This window comes from Quercus suber, unplaced genomic scaffold, assembly GCF_002906115.3.
Source record: "Quercus suber isolate HL8 unplaced genomic scaffold, Cork oak 2.0 scaffold_144, whole genome shotgun sequence".
Taxonomy (NCBI): Eukaryota; Viridiplantae; Streptophyta; class Magnoliopsida; order Fagales; family Fagaceae; genus Quercus; species Quercus suber.
This window is the reverse complement of record NW_027069605.1, coordinates 282,497-307,319: the sequence shown is the minus strand read 5'-3', so window position 1 is coordinate 307,319 and position 24,823 is coordinate 282,497. Positions and strand designations below refer to the sequence as shown.

Genomic DNA, 24,823 nt, shown 5'->3' with positions numbered 1-24,823 from the left:
TCAATTCTTCACACACATGTACTAAAGGGGATGGAATCCAAATAGAGACAGAACAGGATTTCATCAAAGGGGAAGCCGAAGCATGAAGAAAATTACCATTTAAGAGTTAGAATTATACATAGGTTAAAGACTAAATTCGTGCATGGAAAATAAACTATCATCCATTCATTGTACACAAAATACAAAGAAAAGAAAAGATACAATAATTTTATTAATGCATTTCAACTTAATCATATATGTAGATGTAACTGGGATTTTTTTTTTTTTTTTTTTTTTTTTTAAATCTTGAAAATCATTTATGATTAATTTTATACTAAATTTTTAGAAATTTCCCTCAATTTTTAAGAAAAATGATACCCTCAATTTTCTTATATAAGCAAAATTATGTTGTCATATCCTATCTATCACCTAATTCCAAACACTTTGAAAACAATATATATAATATATTACCCAACTATATATAAAACTTTTGGAACAAAAAAGAATTGATGCATTAATGACTAAAATGATGATAGAAAAATATAAATTTGAAAAAAATGCCCAAACAATTTGACACAAAATGACATATCTAATTTAACACTATCAAAATTACTCAGCATTTTGCTTTACTCACCATAAAGACAAACATATTATTAGCCTCCACTTTCTTTATGTTTTTAGTTCCATAACTGAATTTAGTAAATTAATTATAAAAAAAAAAAAAAAAAGGAAAAGAAAGTATATATTTTCCAATCCTAAAGTTTAAGCATTTTCTAGTCAAGAAAATAGCATAATTGATAAAATTAATACAAAATTTTTGTTTGTTTTTCAAGATTAATTCCCAAGAGAGAGTGGAGGAATGGGAGCGAGAGCCGTCCAACCGATATTACAGGTAGTATTGAGGATATTAAGATAATGGTGGCGTGTAAATAAGCTAACATCACTTCTTAAGATTGATGCCTTCAATATGGTGGCACCACTTGAGTTTAGGTATTTATTAGCTAAAATGAATTTTCTTTTCGTGTTATAGTGGTGAGGCCATAGGTGTGGGATAATTGATTTTTTTTTTTTTTTCTTGGGATCTATTTAGACCAACTTAATTCTTTAAAGGAAGCTAAATGTGACATTTATAAATTTAAACTTTAAAATTTAAATCAATACTATATATACTATATATGCTGCTTATTTTCGCAATTCACCGGTCTTGCTGATTCATCGATTGCCATTGATCAATTACTCTACAATTTTGAACTTGTTTCATTTCTCTTAATCAGACTTGGATCAGATTATGAGTCTTTTGTCACTTTCATTGCCACCAGAGTTGGTCCTCTTTCACTTGAGGATCTGTATGGCGATCTTTAGCTCATAAATTTCGCATTGAATGGAAGCAAAGCTCCAACTGATCTCTCTCCTGCAGGTGCTAATATTGCCACCAAAGGATTCTCTTTTCTTCTCCTCACAAAGTGGTTCTCTACCTGTTTGTCAAAGTGTTCAATAAAGTTGGGTATGTTGCACCTAACTGCTACCATAGCCTTCTTCCAATATTCATGCTTTTCTCACCAATGACCAATCCATAGGCTTCATCGGATCTTAATTGGTATCCAACTCAAGAGGCACTTACCACCTTACATAAGATCTTGCCAATTTAAATGTTCATTTCGAGGAGTACATGGGCTTTAGATCAAATTCGAGTTGGTAATAGTATGAGTTTACATGTCAAGCACATTGGGAGTACAAAAATCTATACTCCTACTTCATCCTTTCTTTTAAATAATATCTTACATGTTCTTCACATATCAAAAAACACTAATGAACACAAATTTACTAAAGGCACTAATACTTTTCTTAAATTTCATCCCTTGTGAAGGATCGGGCCTTCAGGAAAATTCACTCCATGGACTGAGTAATCATGGTCTTTATTCACTCTTGCTTGCTCAAAAATAGACTTCTTCCTCTGCCTTTCTTTGTTAACGCACACCTCCAAATCCCAATAGTAGTTGGGTCTCAAGTTATCTCTGAGTTTTGTATTTGCTAATTAATAAGGAACATATTTTCTTGTTAGACAAGAAAAAAACAAGGCTTAAATTCGAATTTTTTTTTTTTTTTTTTGGGAGTAAAAAGCGGTTGACTTGTAACCTGACCCGTTTTTACAAGTTAATCTAACTTGATCCGTGATTTGATCCTTTTTTAAAACTTAAAAAATAATAATAATAATAAATAGCAAAATTAAAACTTGATTGGTTTATTTGTTTTGGGCTTCAAACTCAATTGACAATTATGATGTCAGTGACACACCATTATGTTATATATATATATATATATTTATTTATTTATTTTGGGCCACACCAATGTTTTGGGCTATAAAACATTAATTTTTCAAAACGTTTTTGGACAATGTCATTCAAATACAATAGTCTCAAGAAAGTAATTGAGGCCTTTATTTGGTTGCATGCAAACGAATTGGAAGATGGAAGCATACTAAGATAATCTAGTTGCATTAGAGTAAAAAATAGGTATTTGAAATTATAGACATATATGAGAGAAGCATTCACAAGAGTGGAAAGAGTGAAGTTGAAGTATGGTAAGATAATCTGATTGCATTAGAGTAAAAAATAGGTATTTGAAATTATAGACATATATGAGAAGCATTCACAAGTGTGAAAAGAGTGAAGTTGAAGTACATCAATGAAATTGGCATAAATTATGGATACTTAAAACTTATTTTTTAACAGTCCATAGCCAAAATAAATGGCTTGTCAAAATAAAAAAATGATTTTTCATGTAGTATGTGTTGCTTAACAACACATGATATTCATAAAAAAGACAATGTATAAATAAGTAAACAATTAAAAGATTCATGTAGCTTGAGTGGTGATCATGATGGTATGAGAAGTGACAGGGCTGGGGCATCATGGAGCTAGACATGGTTCCATGTCTCTTCAACTGATCAAAGAATGTTCACAATTCTTTATGTTCTACTTGCACAATTTTTTGTTTAGTGGACATTTTTCTTTACAAATTATTGAGAGGATAAGGTTTGTACATTCAATATTCAAACATTCAAATAGTGTGCACAATTATGTACATTTAACGAACACAATTTTTCAAAGAATATTCATAATTTTGTATATTCATACAATTTTTCAAAGAATGTACACAATTTTGTATCTTCAATGTACATAATTTTTCAAAAAATATACACAATTCTATATGTGGGGGGAAAAGGTCCTAATCCAACATAGTGGGCTGAGAGCCCATATGAGAGCTATTGTGTGACCGAGAAGAAGAAGATGGTAAGGGCAGGGCCCATCTAGAAGTGGGACCCTCAGGGGGAAGAATGATTACAATCCGAAGAGGACATCTCCTGTCCGAAGATGTTATATTCCTCTGACGCGAATAGTATAGATCAATTGAGCGTATAAAAGGTCAAAATGATCTTCCGAGGACTCCACCTAATCAAGATAAGCTCTGAGTGTACTAAGAGACGATAAGGATGAAAAAATATCTAAAGGGAAAGCTGCTACCACCGTATTTAATGTTCTGCAGCAACTTTTCTGGCCGCATTTATGTGAAGAAGACCCCTGAATAGTGTATCCTCACCTACCGCCACTCACACAGAGCTAAAGAAGATGCTTGACGTGACACATACTGAAGTAGACTCACGGATGAGGTACAAGTAGACGATGGAGATGAAGAGATGAGAGGTTATATAAAGGAAAGAAGCTCCTAACGTAAAGGGAGGGAGAAAAAAAAAACAAAAGAAAAAAGAACTTAACTATAACCCTAATATCTGTGTTCATCAGATAATCAATAAGATAGCTCTTCAAATATTCCTACTTTACGTGCTTGAAAGTTGTGGTTCATTGTTGTTGATCCCATACCTAACCTAGCTCTTTCACCCATACTCTACAAATTAATTGTTTTGGGCTTGGGCCACAAATCCCAACCCTACAATTGGCGCCATCTGTGGGAAGAGCTTAAGTGGAAGGGGAAGTAGCAGCAGTTGATCATGGTTGAATCAGGGCAACAACCGGCAGAATCTAGGGCGTCCCAACATATAGACCTTTTTCTCAATTTGGAGCGGAAACAAGACCGTGAAGGCAGTGTGCATACTACACACACTGAACGAACTCAACCTCTTGGCGGAAGTCATGTTCCTCATGCAGAGAAAAGCAACATGCAAATAGAGATTGAAAGGTTAAAAAGGGAGCTGCGCCATACGAAAAGAAAACGTGCTGCCTCGCACTCTAACGACGACTCAGGTAACGAACAAGACATCACTTATGAACAAAGGTCTCGAACTCCAATCAGTGAATTATTTTCATATGAGGATGAACACCCTCGCAAGAAGCAACCTCAAAGGCCATCACATAGAGGGGTGGGAAATGATGCCATGAGCAAGGCTTTGAACCAAATCTCCAGGTCACCGTTCATGCGTAGGATTGAAGGAGCGAAACTTCCTCGGCATTTCAACCAGCCAACCTTTACTATTTACAACGGTAGAACTGACCCTGTGGAGCATGTAAGCCATTTTAACCAAAGGATGGCTGTCTACTCTAGAGATGAAGTTCTGATATGCAAGGTATTCCCTTCTGGCCTTGGACCCGTGGCCATGAGGTGGTTTGACAACTTGAAAGCAGACTCCATCAATTCCTACCAAGAGCTCACTCAGGCTTTTGGTTCACGTTTCGTCACCTGCCGAAGGGTGGCCAGGCCCTTGTCTTCTCTACTATCCTTGATCATGCATGAGGGTGAATCCCTTAAAGCGTATTCGGATAGATATTGGAAGATGTTTAATGATATGGAGGGCAACTTTGATGCAATGGCCTTAGACACGTTTAAGCTGGGTCTCCCCACTATCATGGTTTAAGGACATCCTTGTCCGGCAAGCCTGTCACTAACATGCGTCAACTTATGAATCGTATTGAAAAATATAAAAGGGTTGAAGAAGATCAGCAGTAAGGGAAGGGTAAGGATAAGGTTATCCCCCAGGACAGGAAGGACTTTAGATCGGACCATTACAACAACAATAAGCCGAGAAGAGATTTCGCTGGGCAGTCGAGCTCAGCAAATGCTCAGGGAGTCAATACAGTATTCAAGGAGCCAGTTCATCAAGTTCTGGAAAAGATCAAGAATGAACCATTCTTTAGGTGGCCGAGTAAAATGGTAGGGAACCCTGAGAGGCGCAATCACAATCTATATTGTCAATACCATCAAGACCATGGGCATGCCACTGAAGACTGCAGAAGTTTGTTGGATCACTTGGACTAGTTGGTCCGCGAAGGCAGGTTGAGGCACCTTTTGCACCATTCCAGTGGCCGAGGAGGCCAAGTAAATTTTGAGTCCGAGAAGAGGGATTCTACGAAACCTCCATTAGGTACTATTAACGTCATTTTCGTAGCATCAGGAAGAACAGGGTCCTGGCCGTCCAAAGTCATGTCAGTGGCTCGGCTACCAGCGGGGGATATTGGTCGAGATCCGAGGACCCATAGACAGGCTGCCCCGCCCGTGTTAGGCTTTTCGGACGAAGATAAAGCTGGAACCATTCAACCTCACGACGATGCTTTAGTAGTCACACTTAGGATCGAGGGATATGATGTGAAGAGGGTGATGGTGGACCAGGGTAGCGCGGTGGAGATTATGTATCCTGACCTTTTCAAGGGGCTGAACCTCAGGCTTGATGATTTAACTCCATACTGTTCTCCCCTGGTCAGCTTCAAGGGAAGGATGGTCACCCCGAAAGGACAAATACGGCTGCCCGTACAGACTGGCTCAGAAGTGGTTGAAGTGGACTTCATTGTTATAGATGTTTATTCCCCTTATACGGCAATCGTAGCCAGACCTTGGTTATACACGCTAGGGGCTATTTCCTCCACTCTGCATCAAAAAGTCAAATATCCATCCGAAGGGCGCGTTTGTGAAATCCACGAAGATCAATCCTCGGCCAGGTAATGTTTGGTGGCTGCCAAACGACACGAGCCTGAGATTGAATCCTCAGCCAGGGCGGAAGGAGACCTATAGCAGTTAAGGGGTCGGTTATCACCCGTCGAAGGATATGATGAAGGTGCTAAATACGAGGACCTAGTGCAGGTTTTGATTGGGACTAATCCTGAAAGATACTTTCAAATCGGATCCTAGGTACCTCGACCAGAGAGAGAAGAGCTAATTGATTTCCTTAAAAGAAATATTGACGTATTCGCCTGGAGTACTTATGAAGCCCCAGGAATGGACCTGGAGTTCATTTGCCATCATTTGAGGGTTAACCCTCTGACTGTACCCAAGAAGCAACCTCCTCAGCAGCCATCCAAAGAGCATGCTGATGCAGTCAAAGAAGAGGTGATGAAGCTCAAACAAGCTGAGGCTATTAAAGAAGTTTTTTACCTCGAATGATTGGCAAATACTGTGGTGGTAAAGAAGAAGAGCGAAAAGTGGCGAGTTTGTGTGGACTTCACGAACTTGAATAAGGCTTGTCCTAAGGATCCTTTTCCTATGCCAAAGATTGATCAATTAGTAGATGCTACTGTCAGCCATCCTCGGATGAGTTTCTTGGATGCTTTCCAAGGTTACCATCAGATACCGTTAGCCCCAGATGACTAGGGGAAAACCGCTTTGTTACCCCCATTGGTAATTACCACTATAAGGTGATGTCATTTGGTCTGAAAAATGCAGGTTCTAGTTATCAGCGGATGATGACCAAGATGTTTGAATCACAATTGGGCAAAAGCATTGAGGTCTATATAGATGACATGGTCGTAAAAAGCAAGGTTATTTCTGAGCATTTGAAGGACCTTGATAACGTTTTTGAAACCCTGAGGAGACATAAGTTGCGCTTGAATGCCTCGAAGTGCTCATTTGGTGTGGGATCAAGCAAATTTTTGGGTTACATGGTAACGCACAGGGGAATTGAGGTCAATCCCGATCAGATAAAGGCTATTCAATATCTGCAGCCTCCTCGAAATCCAAAAGAGGTCCAGAAGTTAACAGGGATGGCAGCTGCTTTGAACCGATTCATTTCCAGGTCCGCGGATAGATGTAAACCCTTCTTCTCGCTGATCAACAAGTGGAAGGGATTTGAATGGACTGAAGAATGTGCCTCAGCTTTCCAACAACTCAAAGATTACTTGTCTCGGCCACCAATTATGTCTAGCCCTGAACCAGATGAGGTCTTATTTGCCTATATCGCAGTGGTCCCCCATGCTGTAAGTTTAGTGCTGATAAGAGTGGATCAAGGTATACAAAGGCCGGTTTACTGTGTAAGTAAGTCTCTACATGAGGCCGAGATCAGATACTTGCTATTGGAAAAAGCTATTTTGGCAGTAGTACTGGGAACGCAAAAATTGCCCCACTACTTCCAAGCACATACTGCCGTTGTGCTCACGCAACTCCCCCTTAAGACCGTACTCCGAAGTGCCGATTACACGGGGAGGATAGCCAAGTGGGGCACTATTTTAGGAGCCTTTGATATCAAGTATATGCCTCGCACTTCAGTTAAAGAGCAGATCCTTGCGGACTTAGTGGCCGAGTTCATGGAGTAAAAGAAGTAACGACAAAGAGAGACATAGATAGAAAATCGGTTGACATGATTTCTCAACAAGATCCTGCCCGTTGGGAAGTGTATGTAGACGGCGCTGCAAACCGGAAAGGTTCTGGAGTGGGGCTAGTCTTGATATCTCCAGAAGGAATCGTCATTGAAAAGTCATTAAGGCTGGATTTCGGTGCAACCAATAATGAGGCAGAGTATGAAGCCTTATTGATGGGAATGTCTATGGTCCGAAGAATGGGAGGAAAGGCTGTGGAGTTGGTCTCGGATTCAAGATTAGTTATGGGCCAAGTACAAGGGGAGTTTGAAGCGAAGGATGAAATAATGCAAGGATACTTGAATTGAGTCAAGCGTCTGCGGGCGGAATTCGAATTTTTCAGCCTGCTACATGTTTCTAGAAGTAGTAACGCGCACGCAGATTCTTTGGCTACATTAGCCACCTCTTCGGAGCAACACTTGCCGAGAGTTATCCTTGTCGAGGATTTGCATGAGCCCACTAGAACAGGAGGGGATGCAGTCCGAGTCCACCAGATTCGAGATAATCTCTGCTGGATGGATCCCATAATTAAATTCTTGAAGGATGACACTTTGCCAGAAAAGCGCGGAGAGGCTGACAAGATCCAAAGGAAGGCTACCAGATTTTGGCTGTCTGAAGACCAAAAGTTATACAAACGTTCCTACTCAGGACCATACCTATTGTGTATTCATCCAGAGACGGCTGAGTCGCTACTAGAGGAGTTACATGAAGGAATTTGTGGGAGTCACACTGGAGGCAGGTCGTTGGCCCACCGAGCCCTTACTCAAAGGTATTGGTGGCCAAACATGCAAAAAAAAGCCCATAACTATGTAAGGAAGTGCGATCAATGTCAGCAATTCGCACCGAACATACACCAACCAGGTGGAGTCCTCAACCCACTATCTAGTCCGTTGCTGTTTGCCTGGTGGGGTTTGGACATAGTGGGTCCATTCCCAAAGGCTACAGGAAACAGGAAGTACCTTCTGGTCGGCACAGATTATTTCACGAAATGGGTCGAAGCTGAGCCTTTAGCCAATATCCGAGATGTAGATGTGCAAAAATTTGTATGGAAGAGTATCGTTACCCGTTTCGGAGTTCCTCATACTCTCATCTCGGACAACGGCTTACAGTTCGACAGTAATGCATTTCGGAGTTATTGTAGCGAACTGAGAATCACGAATAGATACTCTACCCCTTCCTATCCTCAGAGGAATGGGCAAGCTGAAGCAGTTAATAAAGTCATAGTTAATGGATTAAAGAAAAGGTTGGACGACGCGAAGGGTAAATGGGTTGAAGAGATGCCACACGTGCTCTGGGCTTATAGAACTACGCCTCGCAGATCTACTGGAGAAACTCCCTTTTCAATGACTTATGGGGCTGAAGCTGTCATTCCTTTGGAAACGGGGTTCCCAACTTTAAAAACTAGCTCGTTCAGTCCGACCAGCAATGATGAGCTCTTAGAAGCAGGCTTGGATTTGATCAAAGAAAGAAGAGAAAATGCAATGGTTCGGCTGGCACATTACCAACAGAAACTGAGGCAGGGCTATAATGCCAATGTCAAGCTAAGACCCCTGGAACCCGGTGATTTGGTACTCAGAAAAGTCGTTGGCACTACGAAAAACCCAGCCTGGGGAAAATTAGGACCAAACTGGGAGGGACCATATCGCATTACTTCATGTGCTGGCATTGGGGCATATTTCCTAGAGGACTTGGATAGTTATGTAATACCACGCCCCTAGAATGTAAATAACCTCATAAGGTACTATTATTAATCGAATTATTTCTTTGTTCATTGTGATAACTTGTCATCCTTATCTATTCTCTAAGTGTTTAAACTTAAATCCAATCTTGCCTGTAGTCCTCGGACCAAATGATTTGGGTTAGTTAACACTCCTTATATGTTCTCTAAGTGTTTAAACTTAAATCCAATCATGTCTGTAGTCCTCGGACCAGATGATTTGAGTTAGTTAACACTCCTTACCTGTTCTCTAAGTGTTTAAACTTAAATCCAATCATGCCTGTAGTCCTCGGACCAGATGATTTGGATTAGTTAACACTCATTACCTGTTCGCTAAGTGTTTAAACTTAAATCCAATCTTGCCTGTAGTCCTCGAACCAGATGATTTGGGTTAGTTAACACTCCTTATCTGTTCTCTAAGTGTTTAAACTTAAATCCAATCATGCCTGTAGTCCTCGGACCAGATGATTTAGGTTAGTTGACACTCCTTATCTGTTCTCTAAGTGTTTAAACTTAAATCCAATCATGCCTGTAGTCCTCGGACCAGATGATTTTGGTTAGTTGACACTCCTTATCCGTTTTCTAAATATTTAAACTTAAATCCAATCATGTCTATAGTCCTCGGACCAAATGATTTGAGTTAGTCAACACTCCTTATTCTCCCTAAGTATTTAAACTTAAACCCAATCGTGCTTGTGATCCTCGGACCAGGTGATTTTTAGTTAGTTAATACTTTTGTGCTGTTATTAATATTGAAGGTTATTTTTAGAATAAATTCTGCTTGGCATTATTAACTCTGTTTAATATCAACTCTAACCTATGCTGACATTCCTAGTGTATATGCAAAAAGATCTATCCAACTTTTATAATACTTGGTCATCGCTTAACAGTAATCTTTACGTACTGTCCTCTTCGGAATCAATTTTAGTTATATATATTATTAGCAAGGTGAAGTGATTATGTGTGCCTACATTACCATAATTATAAAATGAAGTTACTTGTAGCAAAGGAAAACCATATGGCATGCAACAAATACACCAAAGATTAAAAAAACAAAAAAAAAACAAAAAACAAAAAACAAAAAAAAAAAAAAAAAAAAAAAACCCTAAAGTCTAAGTTTCTGCTGGGGCTTGGTCTTTGGGCTCCGAGGACGCTTCCTTTTCTTCCAAGCCCTCGCCCTTTTCCTTAGGTGGCTCAGTGGGGATGCTCTGATCCTTGGGAGGCTCAAGGATGACTGGGGGAGCTTGGTCGACCAAAGGGGCTCCAAGACCTCTGGGAGTTGTGTTGGAGGAGGGGGATCAGCCTCTGAAAGCTCTCGGATGTCTGGGTCATAAAAAATGCTTTTGGTCAGCCTCAGCTCTGAGTCAGCAGGCACTCCAGCAGCATCCAATGCCTTGCCCCAGGTCATGTCGCAGTAGTCTTGGGCGACTAAAGCAAATTGCTCAGTAAGACCCTTTTCCGTCGTCTCCACTTCCAGTTGGTAGGCCGCTTTCTTTTCGGCCTCGGTCACCTCCTTGGCCAGCTGAGCGTCCCTCCGAGCCTGCTTGGTAGCCTCCTTAGCCTTCTGGAGTTCGGCGCGAAGTTCCTTCACAAGTGCTTTCTCAGATGCCAAGTTGTTCTGAGTATCATTCAGCAGCTTGCGTTAGGCCTCGGCCTAGGTCTCAGCATTTCTCAGACTGGTATTGAGGCTATCCCTTTCCTGGGTCAACCCTTTTAGTTGGTCCGAGATCTGAGAGACCTCCTCCTTTAGGCTGCCCAGTGCCTTTTCAGCCTCGGACCTAGAGTGGGCCTCCGCTTGGGCTTCAACGTAGGCTTTTCGATTCCACTCTTCGGCCACGAAGACTTGCTGTGTAATCTGAACAAGTAAAGTAATGAAGTTAGTATAAAATATAGAAAATTAATACTCCAACCGAAGAGCCGAATAAGTACGCTTACCATGGCTAGGTCCCTCTTCAGAGACATGAGAAGATCATACTGGCTGAAACGCCTGTATGATTCCATATCGCGGGGGAGGAGCAGCGGTTACTCCAAAGCTTCGGCTATCAGCCCCGCTCTGCCCCCGTCGTAGTTCCTAATCGAGGTCTCCCAGGAAAAAGGAACCCCGTCTAGTTCCAGCCTGGGAGACCAAGTGCGCTACCCTCGGCACACGTCAGCCACAGGAGGCTCTTCTCTGCTCTCCACAAAAGAGGCCCTCTTGCTTCAGTGGTCCTTTATCACCTTCTGCTACTTGGTGGTTTTTGGTGGCACCACTACTTCCCGGTCCTCAGGCTCTAGAGGCCTCTTTTTCTTTAGATCCAGTATCGGTTTCAAGGCTGGATCAGAGGCCTGAGGTGGGGGTGGGGGTGGAGGTAAGTTCACCACTGGCCGAGAGGTCCCCATCCCCTTGGACTCAGCTTTATTCCCCCTTTTCTTCAGAAGAAGCTTTAAGTCGGACATTTCTTCTTCTTCGGAAGAGTCCTTTAGGACTGTAGTCAGCAAAAGTGGTTGGCGGACGCAGGATTGCATGTCGGCTTCCTCCTCGAAATCTGAAAAGGGTATTACCTGAACCCCCCCGGAATGTCCCCTTCAAATTTAAATTTGTCGATCTGTTCCTCTAACGAAGTGGATGAAGAGCCGACCCTTTCTCCTACTGCTGCCGGTTCGAGAGGAACTTGTTGAACTGGACGGATTAACAAGGGAATGCCCTGTGGGTTGGGGTGTGGAATAGGTGCAAGATCGTATGGCGCCAAAAAGTGTCGCCGAGCGACGTCTATTCGTCGTAGTCAGTGATCACCTTGTGTGATGGCGTTGCCAGCCGGCTGGATGTCTGCTTTCTTGGGCGTGTAGCCGAGTATAAGTGGGATGGACCGGAGTTGTCCGTCTTCACTTACGAATATCTCCGAGCGTAGTAAATAATTGAGAGCGGGGGCGTTGATAAGGCTGAGCCGAGGAGCAGTATGTGCCTTATCTGTAAAACAAACAAACAGATCTGATCAGAAAATTGAAATAGGATGACATCAAAAACAAGTTAGGGAGAATAAAGATCCTAAGACTATTGTTAGAGATCCTAAGTCTAAGAAGTCACACCTGCCTCTCCTGGCTCGGTCGGACAGTGTAGACCGTCGTGCCATGCGCTCGAGACGATTAAATAATCATCTTTCATCCCTTTATTTGATTTGGGAAGGCAGGAGAACAATCTAACGACGTCGGATCGGGATTTAAGGTAGTATCCCACCCCTTTTTGGCTATGACATTCATACATGTATGCCAAGTCGTGCTAGGTCAGCCCTAGTCCTAACTATTCGTTCAAGGCATCGATGGCCCCTAGTATTCTAAAGGTGTTGGGCGCACACTGCTCAGGAGAGAGCCTGTGGTTGCGAAGGTAGTTTAAAGTAATGGAGCCCATTGGGAGGGTCATTTCCCCTTCAATGAAGGCTATCATTGGGATTACGACATCTCCCTCTCTTCGGGCTATCAGTATCTGCTCTGGAGGGTAATATCTCAAATTTACCCCCCGCGGGATACCATAATTCTGCTTAAATTCCTCTATCAACGCCGGACTATCGACGAGATGTTGGAATTTGCCCATTCTTAGAGAATGACTGAAGCAGTGGACAGGAGAGGGGTTTTGATAGTAGAAAACATTAGCCGAGAAGAAAATGAAGGATCAGGAAATGCCGAAACTTACACAAACAAGATTGGGGTAAAATCCCTGGACTCGAGATGGACTCTTTGTAGATCCTGGAGGCAAAGAACACAGAAATCCGAAGAGGCTTGAAAGGTTTTTGAAGGAAAGAACTCTCTGGGTACTCTGAGAATGCGTAAAGTAAAGAAAAAATAACCTCCTTCAGGGGTTTATATACGGGGACAGGTGAAACGATGTCATTCATTTCGTCCAAATCCTGAAGAAGAACCCTGTTCGTTGGATCAACAACCCACCGTTGGATGCAAAGGAAAAAACACCGCTTGGAGTAATTAATACAGCGCTTTGGGAATACGGAACTGACAGTAGCAATAATGAAGCGCTTGTCTCTATGCTCGCTCGCGTGTAAACGGGGGTATTTATGACTTCCCTCTTTTAAATTTCTTTATTTTTATTACTTTTTCCTTGCGTGGCAAATCAAAATCTTATTTTTTTCTCCTCGGATGCGAGGGAAAAATTAAAATTTTGAGAGGCTATTGTGGGGGGGAAAGGTCCCAATCCAACATAGTGGGCCAAGAACCCATATGAGAGCTCTTGTGCGACTGAGAAGAAGGAGATGGTAAGGGTAGGGCCCATCTAGAAGTGAGACCCTCAGGGGAAAGAATGATTACAATCCGAAGAAGACATCTTCTGTCCGAAAAGGTTATATTCCTCTGACGCAAATAGTATAGATCAATTGAGCATATAAAAGGTCAAAATGATCTTCCGATGACTCCACCTGATCAAGATAAACTCTGAGTGCACTGAGAGACGATAAGGATGAAGAAATATCTAAAGGGAAAGCTGCTACCACCATATTTAATGTTCTGCAGCAACTTTTCTAGTCGCATTTATGTGGAGAAGACCCCTGAACAGTGTATCCTCACCTACCACCACTCACACAGAGTTAAAGAAGATGCTTGACGTGACACATACTGAAGTAGACTCACGGATAAGGTACAAGTGAACGATAAAGATGAAGAGAAGGGAGGTTATATAAAGGAAAGAAGCTCCTAACGTAAAGGGAGGGAGAAAAAAAAAACAGAAGAAAAAAGAATTTAACTATAACCCTAATATCTGTGTTCATCAGATAATTAATAAGATAGCTCTTCGGATATTCCTTCTTTGCGTGCTTGAAAGTTGTGGTTCACTGTTGTTGATCTCATACCTAACCTAGCTCTTTCACCCATACTCTACAAATTAATTGTTTTGGGCTTGGGCCACAAATCCCAACCCTACACTATATATTCAACATTTACAATTTTTTGTTGTGTAAACATTTTTCTTCACAAATTACAGAGAGGGTAAGGTCTATACATTCAATATCTAACCTTGCAAAGAATATACGTAATTTTGTATAATTATTATCCAAGCTTTCAAAAATTTTAATTTTATTTATTGAATATACACAATTCTGTGCACTTAATATACACAACTTTTCAAAGAATATCCACAATATTGTATATTTAATGTATACATTTTTTCAAAAATTGTGCACAACTCTATATAACCAATATTTTAAATTTTTTAAAGACAATACATAATTCTGTATGTTCAACATACACAATTTTTTTATATATGGACATTTTTCTTCACAAATTATTGAAAGTGTAAGGTCTGTACGTTCAATATCCAAACATTCAAAGAATATACACAATTTTGTATATTCAATGTACAAACTTCAAAAAAATTATAAAGAAAAATGTCTACATATAATGTATATCTAAAACAAGTCGGTTGCCTACATACATACGCACACCCATATATATATATATATATATATTATATATATACATATATATATTTATACTATTATCATTTATCAAATTATCAAAGACTTGGGTTTATTGTTAGTTCTTTATAGAGCTATTCTAGCTCTCATGTTTGTAGGCAAAACAATGCTATAACACATGCCTTTGCTAGGAAAATTAGGTTGTTTTTTCCTTTATTAGTTTTGATGGAGTTTATGTGGGTTAGGACCTGAAACTGTCTTACACGTGCTGTGTCAATGCTCAAAAGCAAAGGAAATGTGGAACCATTGTCATTTGCTCAATATGACAGAGGGTAGAGGGGATTTTCAGGACATAGTTTGGCAGAGTGGAATGACTAACAATCAGGACTCAAAACTGATGGACATGATTGTAATGATTGCATGGGGTATTTAGAAGAATAGAAATGAAGTGAGGCACGGGGGAAAGAAAGTTGCAGCTGCTGAAATATATGGGACAACTAGCAGACTTCGTGAGGAATATATGACAACACAGGAGGTTTCAAACCAACCTATGGATACTCCGATGGATCAGATCAGATGGCTCACTCCACCACACGGATGGTACAAGGTAAATGCAGATGGGGCTGTTTTTTCAAAGCGCAAATGGGCTGGAATAGGCGTGATAGCCAGGGATGATCAAGGGCGTGTGGTTGCTGCCATGAGTAAGAGATTGCAGGTTCCCTTGGCTGCCTTAGAGATCGAAGCAAAAGGCAATAGAAGCTGCTGCTATATTTGCTAGAGATATTGGCATTCAGCATGTAGTCTTTGAAAGTGACAGCTTGCAGGTATGTTCTGCTCTTCAGTGGGTAACAGAAGCTTCCACAGCTATTGCAAATATTATTGCTGGTACTTTGTACCCCATGCATCATATTCGCCATGTTGAAGTTAGATACACAAGAAGAGAAGGAAACAAGGCAGCTCACGGACTTGAATTATGCAATCAATAGATGACTTTGTAACATGGATGGAGGAAACTCCACCAATTATCAACTCTATAATTCTCTCTAATGTGAACCAGGCTTTTCAAGAGTGAAATAAAATGTTCATGAATTTCCTATAAAAAAAAAAAAAAAAAAAGAGGATCATTTTCTGGAGCAATCATATCTTGAAAGCAAAGATTTGATGAGAAATAATACATCTTTTATTCATTGGAATTGCGTCTATACATAAAATACAACAACTGAGAAGTGGAAAGAGGGCTTCTCAAAAGGTCAAGCTATATACAAAATATATACAGTATATACAATACAATACTACTCTTCTGCTTTACCAAAAAGGACACCACCTGAAACAAGCAAAAAAAGCAGTGATAATTAGATAAATGGATTAAACACTAGATGCTTAAAACCAGCTGTAGGTTTTGAAATTCAGGAAATTTCACAGAGCATTAAAATTCGTACATGTGATCAAAAAAATGGCAGACAAAAAGATCATTCAAGTTATTATCCTCATGAATATTAGACAAACTAATGGCTGACCTTAAGTCTGATCCCCAATTGCAAATGGGTGACTGTTCTCACCTTGACTTGGCAAACACCGAATTTATTTGATTATACTTACTAGAAATATGATAATAGGCTTAAAGTTCGTAAGCTGAGATATATATTCATGTGCTTTATAGATAAATTATATCTAAAAGAAACACAACTCCATATGAGTATAAATAAGAAAGTGCGAAGAAAATAATACAACATCATACCCAACATAATTTTGGCACAAATTTTCATGTGATCTAGCTTGGGTAATCAACTTCTGAACTTGCAATTTAACAGTTAATCCGTGATCAACTTCACGGCTTTCTCCAGAAATCAAGGTGCTGTGATCTACTGCATGCTGAATAGAACTGGTGGATACAGAGGAGGAAGTAGAAAAATCACGTCCAGTAAGTTTGTGACTCATCCGATTCATTACAACCACAGCACGTTCATTCAAGACCTCATTAGCATTAGCATCACCAAGTTGATGAACAGCCTACACAGCCAATAGATAATATGAGCACTATTCAGTTGAAGCATTTCAAATTATTTTACAATTGAGATTCAGAAATACCTGAAGAAGTTCCCTCTCACGAACACCCCGTGGAGGGTGAGTGAGCTCTTTATTTGGAGCAGATTCTTCAGCATTCACAACAGGAGTGACATTAGCACTTGCAAACACTGACACTTGTGGGACTTCATTGAAGTTGAAAAGACGCCAATTAATTAGAGGATCATGAACAAAGGCCTGAAACAGGTATGACTAAGAATCAACTTCCTTATCCCATCATTTTGATAAGCAATATTTTCTATTTCTATATAGTTTTGGGTCAAACAGACTGAAAACCAGACCCATCACGCCCATGTGAAAGCATTTACCATTAACTTCAGAATTTCTGAACAATGACCCTCCCATATTACTTTATTTTTCAATAAATTTATTTATTTTGGGCCAGTTAAGGCATAAACAAATCATGGCTACCCCACAACTATTGATGCATTAAACTATATGACATTCCCATATGATTGTTCATCCTTTATACTTGTATGTGTTACCCTATGTGGCAGTGTTTCTCACCTTATCCACACCATTAAATTAATTTTAGAACATGAACTTGTTCAAATGATAAATCTTAGAGAAGCAAAAGTAAACACAAGACTGCTAGTGTCTATACCTCCATCATAGCCATAACACTATCCTTATGTGTTCGGAGAACTTGCATCACATTTTCACAAGTTGAACGGAAGTTGCCCTCAATACCACTAACCTCCATAGCTTTCACAAGCATTCTAGTCAGGCGGAAGGGTACCTACACCATGGATTCTAAAATATGAAAACTAGAACATACAGAAATCCGAAAAACGCAAAGCATATTACAATACATGTCATACCTTCTCAGGAAACTTCTCCCGGTTCATTGAAGCTTCGAAGCAGTCTCCAAAATCAATGTGCAAGATCTTGCCACTGCAATACAACTTTATAATGTAAGACACTGAAATTTAGCTAAAAGTACACCTATCTTCTTTCTTTACTACATATTACCTAGAGCGGTGTAGCATGAGATTACTTGGGTGACGATCACCTAAGCCAAGAAGGTAACCCACCTGAAACAAGCAACTTATCTTTAGCTCACTTCAAAACTAAAAATTAGATGGGAAAATTATAAAAGTAAAAAATAACTACAGAAATCCTGGTGATGCATGCTAAAAGTAAAAAATAGGAGTGTGTGGTGCTTTATGCATGCTAAATTGGAATAAAACTCACATATACGTGCAATAATAACGTTAAATACATAAGAAAACTTGACTAGTAATAATTAGCACTCTAGAGATGTAAAATTCAGAAATAGACTGAGCTTCTTAAGTTCTTTTGAAGATAGACAAGAATTTAGTAAGAAGCACAGGGAGGCAAAATGGATCTAGATAGGAAGTCTACAAGGGCGTAAGGAAATGAAGATGCTAAAAGGTAAACACATACCATGCTCATGACTGCTAAACTTCTAGTATAATTTGTCCTCCTCTCTAGCCATATCTCAGAAGTGCGACTTTTCAACCAAAGAACCTGTCAAAAGGCCAGATCTATTCACCTTGTGATAACATATTAACAAGCAAAGCAAAAACAATGAAGATAGAGAGGAAGAAGCAATGAGTATTTTGAGAATAATACATACCCTTGCCAGGTCATTGCCTTCAGTATTTTGCAGGGCGTACTCAAAGACTTCCACTTTAGCAATGAGTGGCAAATGGTCATAATCTGGGGCAAAACTCAGCATATGTTTGTGCTCTTGATTCAGGGCAATCTGAAACCACAAAACAGTTATAAAACCACCTATGCAGCTACACATCCATCCATAAACACTCACAATTATAAAGTAGTTACTTAGATGAAGCTACATCAAAAACCCCATCAACCATCCAACATCACAAACAAACACAAAACACATAAAGACGCATGTGCATGTTCACACACACACACATATCCACCCACCCCCATATGCATATGCGTGCACGCATGCACACATACACACGCGCACACACTTTTCTCACATTAAAAGGACAGCATCCAATGAACTTCAACTGACCTTTCTGGCCTCCCTGTACTCCCGAATGAGTTGGTGAAGGGTGTCACAATTTGGGACCCAACCAATCAATCCACTGTTTGGAGATAGTGGAATGACAGAATATCGTTGAATGGACAAATCCTTTTCCTGAGTGTCCCTAGAATTCTCCAGCAGAGTATTCACCAAACCGAAAAGCTGCAAGACCAAGAATGTGCAGAAAAGTAAAAAAAAAAAATACTAACATTTATATGGACTACAGAAACAAGATATGCTTTATAATCCTGGAAACCTGAACATACCTGCATTACACGTTCATCTTGGCGTAAATCTTCATGCCCCTTCAGTAAGAAGGCATGATCATCACCATCGCTCCCATGAATTGTCAATTTCCGAGGTCGCTGTTTAGATGTTATGATACCCAGCTGGGGTGCGAATGATGCGATCGTCACCACTGGTGAATCTAAATATAGAGAAGGGTGTATATATCAAAGTAACACTCACAGGTATAACACCCATATATTGTCATGAAACCATATGCCGAAACTTACCAGCTTTGTATGTCCCAGGAACAGCAAGCTCCAAATCACGACATTCTAACAATTCCGGAGAGACAGACTTTTTTTTTTTTTTTTTTTTTTTTTTTCAAGTTCATTTGCAATTTGTTTCTTCATTCTGTCCAAGAACCCATCAAGATTCAGTTTTGATTGCTTTTCCTAGCCTAAAATACCTCTCTTACCAAAACCAAAGCCTTCATATGTGCTAGCAATTAGTTTGTAGTAGCAAGAAGACATGGGTTTTGAGAAGACAACGAAGGATGAGGGCAAGAAGCAAGTTGTTCTTGTAGTAGAGGAAGATGATATTGCAGCCAACGGACCAAGGTGTAGAAGGGTTCAAAATGGCTTAGAAGCTGAAATGTAATTATTGAGGAGGCAACTACAAGCCTTGACTGAACAGTTGAGAAAAGATAAGAAGATACAACAGCAATACTACCAGCATGATACTGCTGAAGTGTAGCTTTATATGAGGAGGATTATGAACAACCTTTTGTTCATATTCCTAGCGAGACAAGAGAAGTATGGCCATAACCCTGTGATGGTTCAACCAAAGATGCCAAACCAGAATTGGGAATCAAGATTTGAGATTGAATTCCTTGAATTTGATGGCAGCTTGGATCATGAGGATTTTGTGGGTTGGCTTTAGCCAAGTTGAAGAGATCTTTGCTTGTTATGATATTCCAGAATCCAAGAAAGTTAAATTGGCAGCTACTAATTTGAGAGGCAAGGAAGATCTTGGTGTGAGCAGTTGAAGATTCAAAGATTGAGGGAAGGGAAAAACAAGTTTCAAACTTGGGAGAAGCTGAAACAGAAACTCAAGAAGCAATTTTTTCCGTACAGCCACATCCAAACCCACTACAGCAACTTGCACACCTGCTGGACAAATTCAAATGCAGCAAATAGAGCAGTGTTGATTGAGACTCAACAAACAAAGAGATCACAATCAGCCCTTTTCAATTCAATAACCAGCCCAAGCGGTGGTGCTGCATCAAACTTCACTAAGCACTGGAGGCAGCCAACCAAGAATGTTAAGTTTGGGTCAAATACTGCTAGATCTAATGAAGTTTCCAAGGTACCAACCAAGAACCAGCCTGTTTTGTTGAAAGGTAAAACCTTGGTGGTTGAAGAGATAGAAGATCAAGACTTGTTGGTAGAAGCGTTCGAAGATCAAGATTTTCTGGTTGAAGAGTTAGAGGATCATGACGTGGGGCAGCCTATTTTTGATAATTACATTTAAGAATAGATTGGTGAAGAAGGTAAAGAAATGAGTGATAGCATGAAATATGTGGCTGAACCTGTTTATGATCAATCTATGGAAGAAGAAGATGTTATTGTTGAGGAAGAAAAGGATTTATCATTAGTAATAAAGGCCTTGCAAGTTCCAAAGCAAGAAATGGAGGAAGACAAACAACATAAAGGTAAAATTTTTCCAATTAATTTCTGCATTGAAGAAAGAATTTGTGACTTGTTGATTGAGAAAGGTAGTTATGAGAATATGGAGTCACAAGAGATTTTGAACAAGAATTGAAGCATCAACATAAACTGTCTTTGCTTACATAAAGGAGATGAAATTAGAGTTTCAAGAGGTTGTATTCCATTCTTTGTGATGAAGTAGACAGACAATCATGTAACTACGACAAGCAAGCCATCTTGGGAGGAAGGTGTAGCACACGTGGTTTGCACAAGATAGTGCTTCACTACTCATTGCAACCAAAGAAGAGGAAAGCAAGTCCCAAACCAATGGTCAAGATGAAGAAGGCTTTAAAATTGGAGGATCAACCAAACTTGAGGACAAGTTTGCTTTCAGGAAAGGGAGTCCTCCTAATGCAAATGCATCTACATTGGAGTTTCAGTTGTGTGGGACTTTGCTGTGCAGAGGCAGCAACATTTGGTGTGCTAACAACAACAGCAAACTCATTATACAAGGCAACTGCATCATCCTAGAAGGCTAGAAATTCATACAAATCTTGTGGCAACCAAGAGCACTTGAGGTCAAGTGCTTCTTAAGAGGGAGAGTCCTGATGCAGGACAATCTCAAGTAGCTATATCCTAATCCTCTTATAACTAATGAGTTAGTTAGTTAGATGATTTCTTAAGCATTAGCCGATAGGATTTAGACACTTGTCAACCATCTAGAGGCTACAAATGCCAAACAACTAGTATAAGTAGTAGAATGTAAGCTCTTTGTAAATCAGTTTTTGGTAATTGAATGAATTGTCAACCTTTGTGTGCTATTTGGAACTGTGTGTTCTTGCAGAGGTACTTATCCACCTATTAATGTGTTCTAAGCAACTCAGTCTTTCATTGTTTCTAAACCATACACAAATAGCCCATCACATTCCTTGCATCATCATGGAATCAGAGCAATTAGTCCTGATGTTGAACTCTATCTTCACTCTACCTTTTCTTTGGAAAGTTAAAGAAAGCTTATGTGTTGGGTATGTCAAGTGGTAGTTTATCACTAAAATTACTAGATAGATGGAGAAAATAATTTCAATGACCCTGTTCTCCCTTGTTTGCATTTTATCTTTTCAAAATCTCCTTTACTTGTTTCAGCTCATTATTTCTCAATCGTCTCTCTCTCTATCCCCCACCCAGCTAATAAAATATTCATATTTATCTAGTTATATCTAAAATCCATTTCATCACAGTTCAAAGAATTTGGTTAATGAAACAAGGATATTTTTAATTTAAAAAAAAAAAAAAAAAAAAAAACTCATTTAGTTAAATCATGGGCAACCTAGAAATGGTATACTTCTGGATTCTTCATGTAATATTGTACTTGAGATGAATAAATATAAAGATTATAAATGGTGAAATGTCAGTATGCACTTCAAGCATTTAAATTAAATAAAGGAGTTATATATATATATATATATATTTATATGAAGAAGAAGAAGAAGAAAGCTTTGAACCTTTGGTGGAGATTTTGTGAGTCTTAAAGCTTCAATTGGTGGAATTTTATGTCTGTGCCTAAATTTTTCCGGTGAAACTGCATTTGCTTTGCAATGTCAGCGTTTCGGTTGTCTACATTTATATTTGCATGAATGGTGATATCCCTCCTCAAGTTATGTCTGGGAATTGACTTTAATTGGTGCTCTTTCAATTTGCCGGTTATGTCATAACTACAGATTCTTTTCATTTTATTGTCATTTCTTCCACGTTATTTTTATTTTTTATTTTTTATTTTTTTAAGTAAAGAAAAAATTTTATTAGAAAATTTCTTCCACATTAATTATAGTAATTCAATCCCTTTCACAGGCTCTTATGTACCCTCTTCTAGTAGCTTGTAAATCAATAAGTAATTTACGTAGAGCTGCGGCCCAAGAAGTGGTTGACAAAGTTCGGCAGCATAGTGGAGTACTTGTTGATCAGGTGAAATGATTGATTAATTTGATTTTGTTAAGTTCTTTTCTTTTATTTAATTTTATTTCAATTAAAAAATTTATAAGTAGGTCCTTTTTCTCCTCAGGCACAACTTGTATCAAAAGAATTAATCCGTGTTGCAATACTTTGGCATGAGATGTGGCATGAGGCATTGGAAGAAGCTAGTCGTTTGTATTTTGGTGAACATAATATAGAGGGGATGCTAAAGGTGTTGGAGCCATTGCATGAAATGCTTGAGGAAGGTGCTATGAAGAATGATACTACGATAAAAGAGAGAGCATTCATTGAGGTTTTTTGCATAACATCATCAACTTTTTATAAACTTTCTATGGAAGCATAGGTCAAACTATAGCTTGGAGACATTTAAAGTATTTTGACCCTTAAAGCATTTAAAGTAACTTTGGCTTTCAATTTTTGATGGTTGGTTCTTTTACCTTGTGATTTCCAGGCATATCGTCATGAATTACAAGAAGCCTATGAATGTTGCATGAAATATAAGAGAACTGGAAAAGACGCTGAGCTTACTCAGGTATAGAATCTTTTGTTAGGATTAAATTCACCATTTCCTATTAGTTTTAAGCTTTTTGGGACTAGTGGCTATTTATCATATTATTAGAGCAGGTTGTCTTGTGTTTGAACCACTTCTCCACTCTTCTTTCCTATTTATATTTAAAATTTTGTGTTGAGCCCCAGGGTGACTCTCCCCACATGAGGTGGATTGTTAGAATAATGGTTAAATGATTAAATTTGCAATTTCCTAATTGTTTAAGCCTTTGGGACTTGTCGTGTATCATCTTTCAAGAGCGAAATGGGTTTTTTTTTTTTTTTTTTTTTTTTTTTTTGAGCTTCCTAATTTATTTTATGAAGAAAATTGTCATGGACAGTTTTGAATATTATCATGACAATCACATAAGCCTTTCTTGAATCCTTCTACATGGTTGATGGGAGACATTTCCTACATAATTTGATTCCTTTTTGCATTTAGTATTTTCCTCTCAACTTTTTGGTGTGAATTCTATTACAATGGCTAAAAATGTAAATGCATATGAACCTACCCCCGTTTGGCTACTTGCCTATCACTCCATGTTCATGTTACCATTACATTAATGTCTTGAAATAGCTAGTTTTTCTAACACTAAAAGAAGTTCATCATATGGCTAACCATACAATCTCTCTCTCTCTCTCTCTCTCTCTCTCTCTCTCTCTCTATATATATATATATATATAAGCAAAGACCTCTTGTGGGAGAGCATGAGGTTTTGGCATGTGGTGCATTCTATGACATTCTTTTCATTTAGGCTTCTACCTCATCAAAGTTTTGCATTTGTGTCAAAGTATTAATAAGTTTCAAAGAACCTCTCTCTCTCTCTCTCTCTCTCTCTCTCTCTCTCTATATATATATATATATATATATATATATTCAAAAATACAATTTACACCCTATAAGTTTGGTGAATTATGATTTTAGTCCACTAAGCTTAATGTTTGTCATTTTAATCCGTTAATCTTAGTAACCTAAGGTTATTCCATGTGACACATTTGTAGGAAAAAAAAAAAAAAATCCAACAAATACAATTTCACACACAATCAAGAATATAAAAAGAAGAATTATGTTCTTAAGTTACAAAAGTAATTAAATAGTTGTCAATTTATGCAAACAATAGTACAACAGGTTCATATTTTAAATTAGATTAGTCAAATATTATATTACTTAATGATTATTATAAATTGGACATTAAACTATAACATGATGCAGCTATATTCATTGGATTTATATGTGAGCTCTCTGCTCTCTGCCTAGACATAGTTTTCTTGTGTTTTATCATAGCCATGGTTTTGTTTATTCTTTGAAGAAATGGGTGCGAAAATTATAAATAGTGCCTTTGTCAGGCATGGGATCTCTACTATCATAATTTTTTCCCCCCTTGAAAAATGGGTTTTAATATTTTAAGTTTTGCCTTTGTCAGGCATGGGATCTCTACTATCATGTATTTAGACGGATAGATAAGCAGCTTCAAAGTCTTACAACCCTGGACCTGCAGGTAAAAAGATCCAGATCTTCATATATGGGATTTTTTTTTTTTTTTTTTTTTTTTTAATTCCATTATTGTGGCATTAACATTTTATTTTTCTAAAAATGC

At 38.8% G+C, this 24,823-nt stretch overlaps 2 protein-coding genes across 2 annotated transcripts; one reads left to right on the top strand and one right to left on the bottom strand.

Moving 5' to 3' along the window:
- Positions 1-15,823: 15,823 nt before the first annotated feature.
- On the bottom strand, positions 15,824-19,378 carry LOC136068952 (serine/threonine-protein kinase TOR-like). The gene is made up of 11 exons (XM_065776879.1): positions 19,290-19,378; positions 19,041-19,201; positions 18,763-18,936; positions 18,352-18,480; positions 18,159-18,242; positions 17,724-17,785; positions 17,573-17,645; positions 17,356-17,490; positions 16,755-16,928; positions 16,405-16,676; positions 15,824-15,990 (listed from the first exon to the last, which is right to left on the bottom strand). Exons 2-11 carry the CDS (start codon positions 19,044-19,046, stop codon positions 15,972-15,974), a joined length of 1,128 nt encoding a protein of 375 aa, XP_065632951.1. The 5' UTR covers positions 19,047-19,201; positions 19,290-19,378; the 3' UTR covers positions 15,824-15,971.
- Positions 19,379-22,532: 3,154 nt separating this feature from the next.
- LOC136068959 (serine/threonine-protein kinase TOR-like) lies at positions 22,533-24,781 on the top strand. The gene is made up of 4 exons (XM_065776902.1): positions 22,533-22,670; positions 22,768-22,971; positions 23,131-23,211; positions 24,650-24,781. Exons 1-4 carry the CDS (start codon positions 22,563-22,565, stop codon positions 24,779-24,781), a joined length of 525 nt encoding a protein of 174 aa, XP_065632974.1. The 5' UTR covers positions 22,533-22,562.
- Positions 24,782-24,823: the final 42 nt, after the last annotated feature.

What these genes read in the sequence shown, in the direction of transcription:
- LOC136068952 (XM_065776879.1), bottom strand. An exon ending in AGTACAGGGAGGCCAGAAAG is followed by an intron (nt 18,481 to 18,762) that starts GTCAGTTGAAGT and finishes TTGTGGTTTCAG; the next exon opens with ATTGCCCTGAATCAAGAGCA. An exon ending in GTGAGAGGGAACTTCTTCAG is followed by an intron (nt 16,677 to 16,754) that starts GTATTTCTGAAT and finishes TTGGCTGTGTAG; the next exon opens with GCTGTTCATCAACTTGGTGA.
- LOC136068959 (XM_065776902.1), top strand. Translation starts at nt 22,563, where the DNA reads ATGTACCCTCTTCTAGTAGCTTGTAAATCAATAAGTAATTTACGTAGA. An exon ending in AAGAGAGAGCATTCATTGAG is followed by an intron (nt 22,972 to 23,130) that starts GTTTTTTGCATA and finishes TGTGATTTCCAG; the next exon opens with GCATATCGTCATGAATTACA. An exon ending in AAGACGCTGAGCTTACTCAG is followed by an intron (nt 23,212 to 24,649) that starts GTATAGAATCTT and finishes TGCCTTTGTCAG; the next exon opens with GCATGGGATCTCTACTATCA.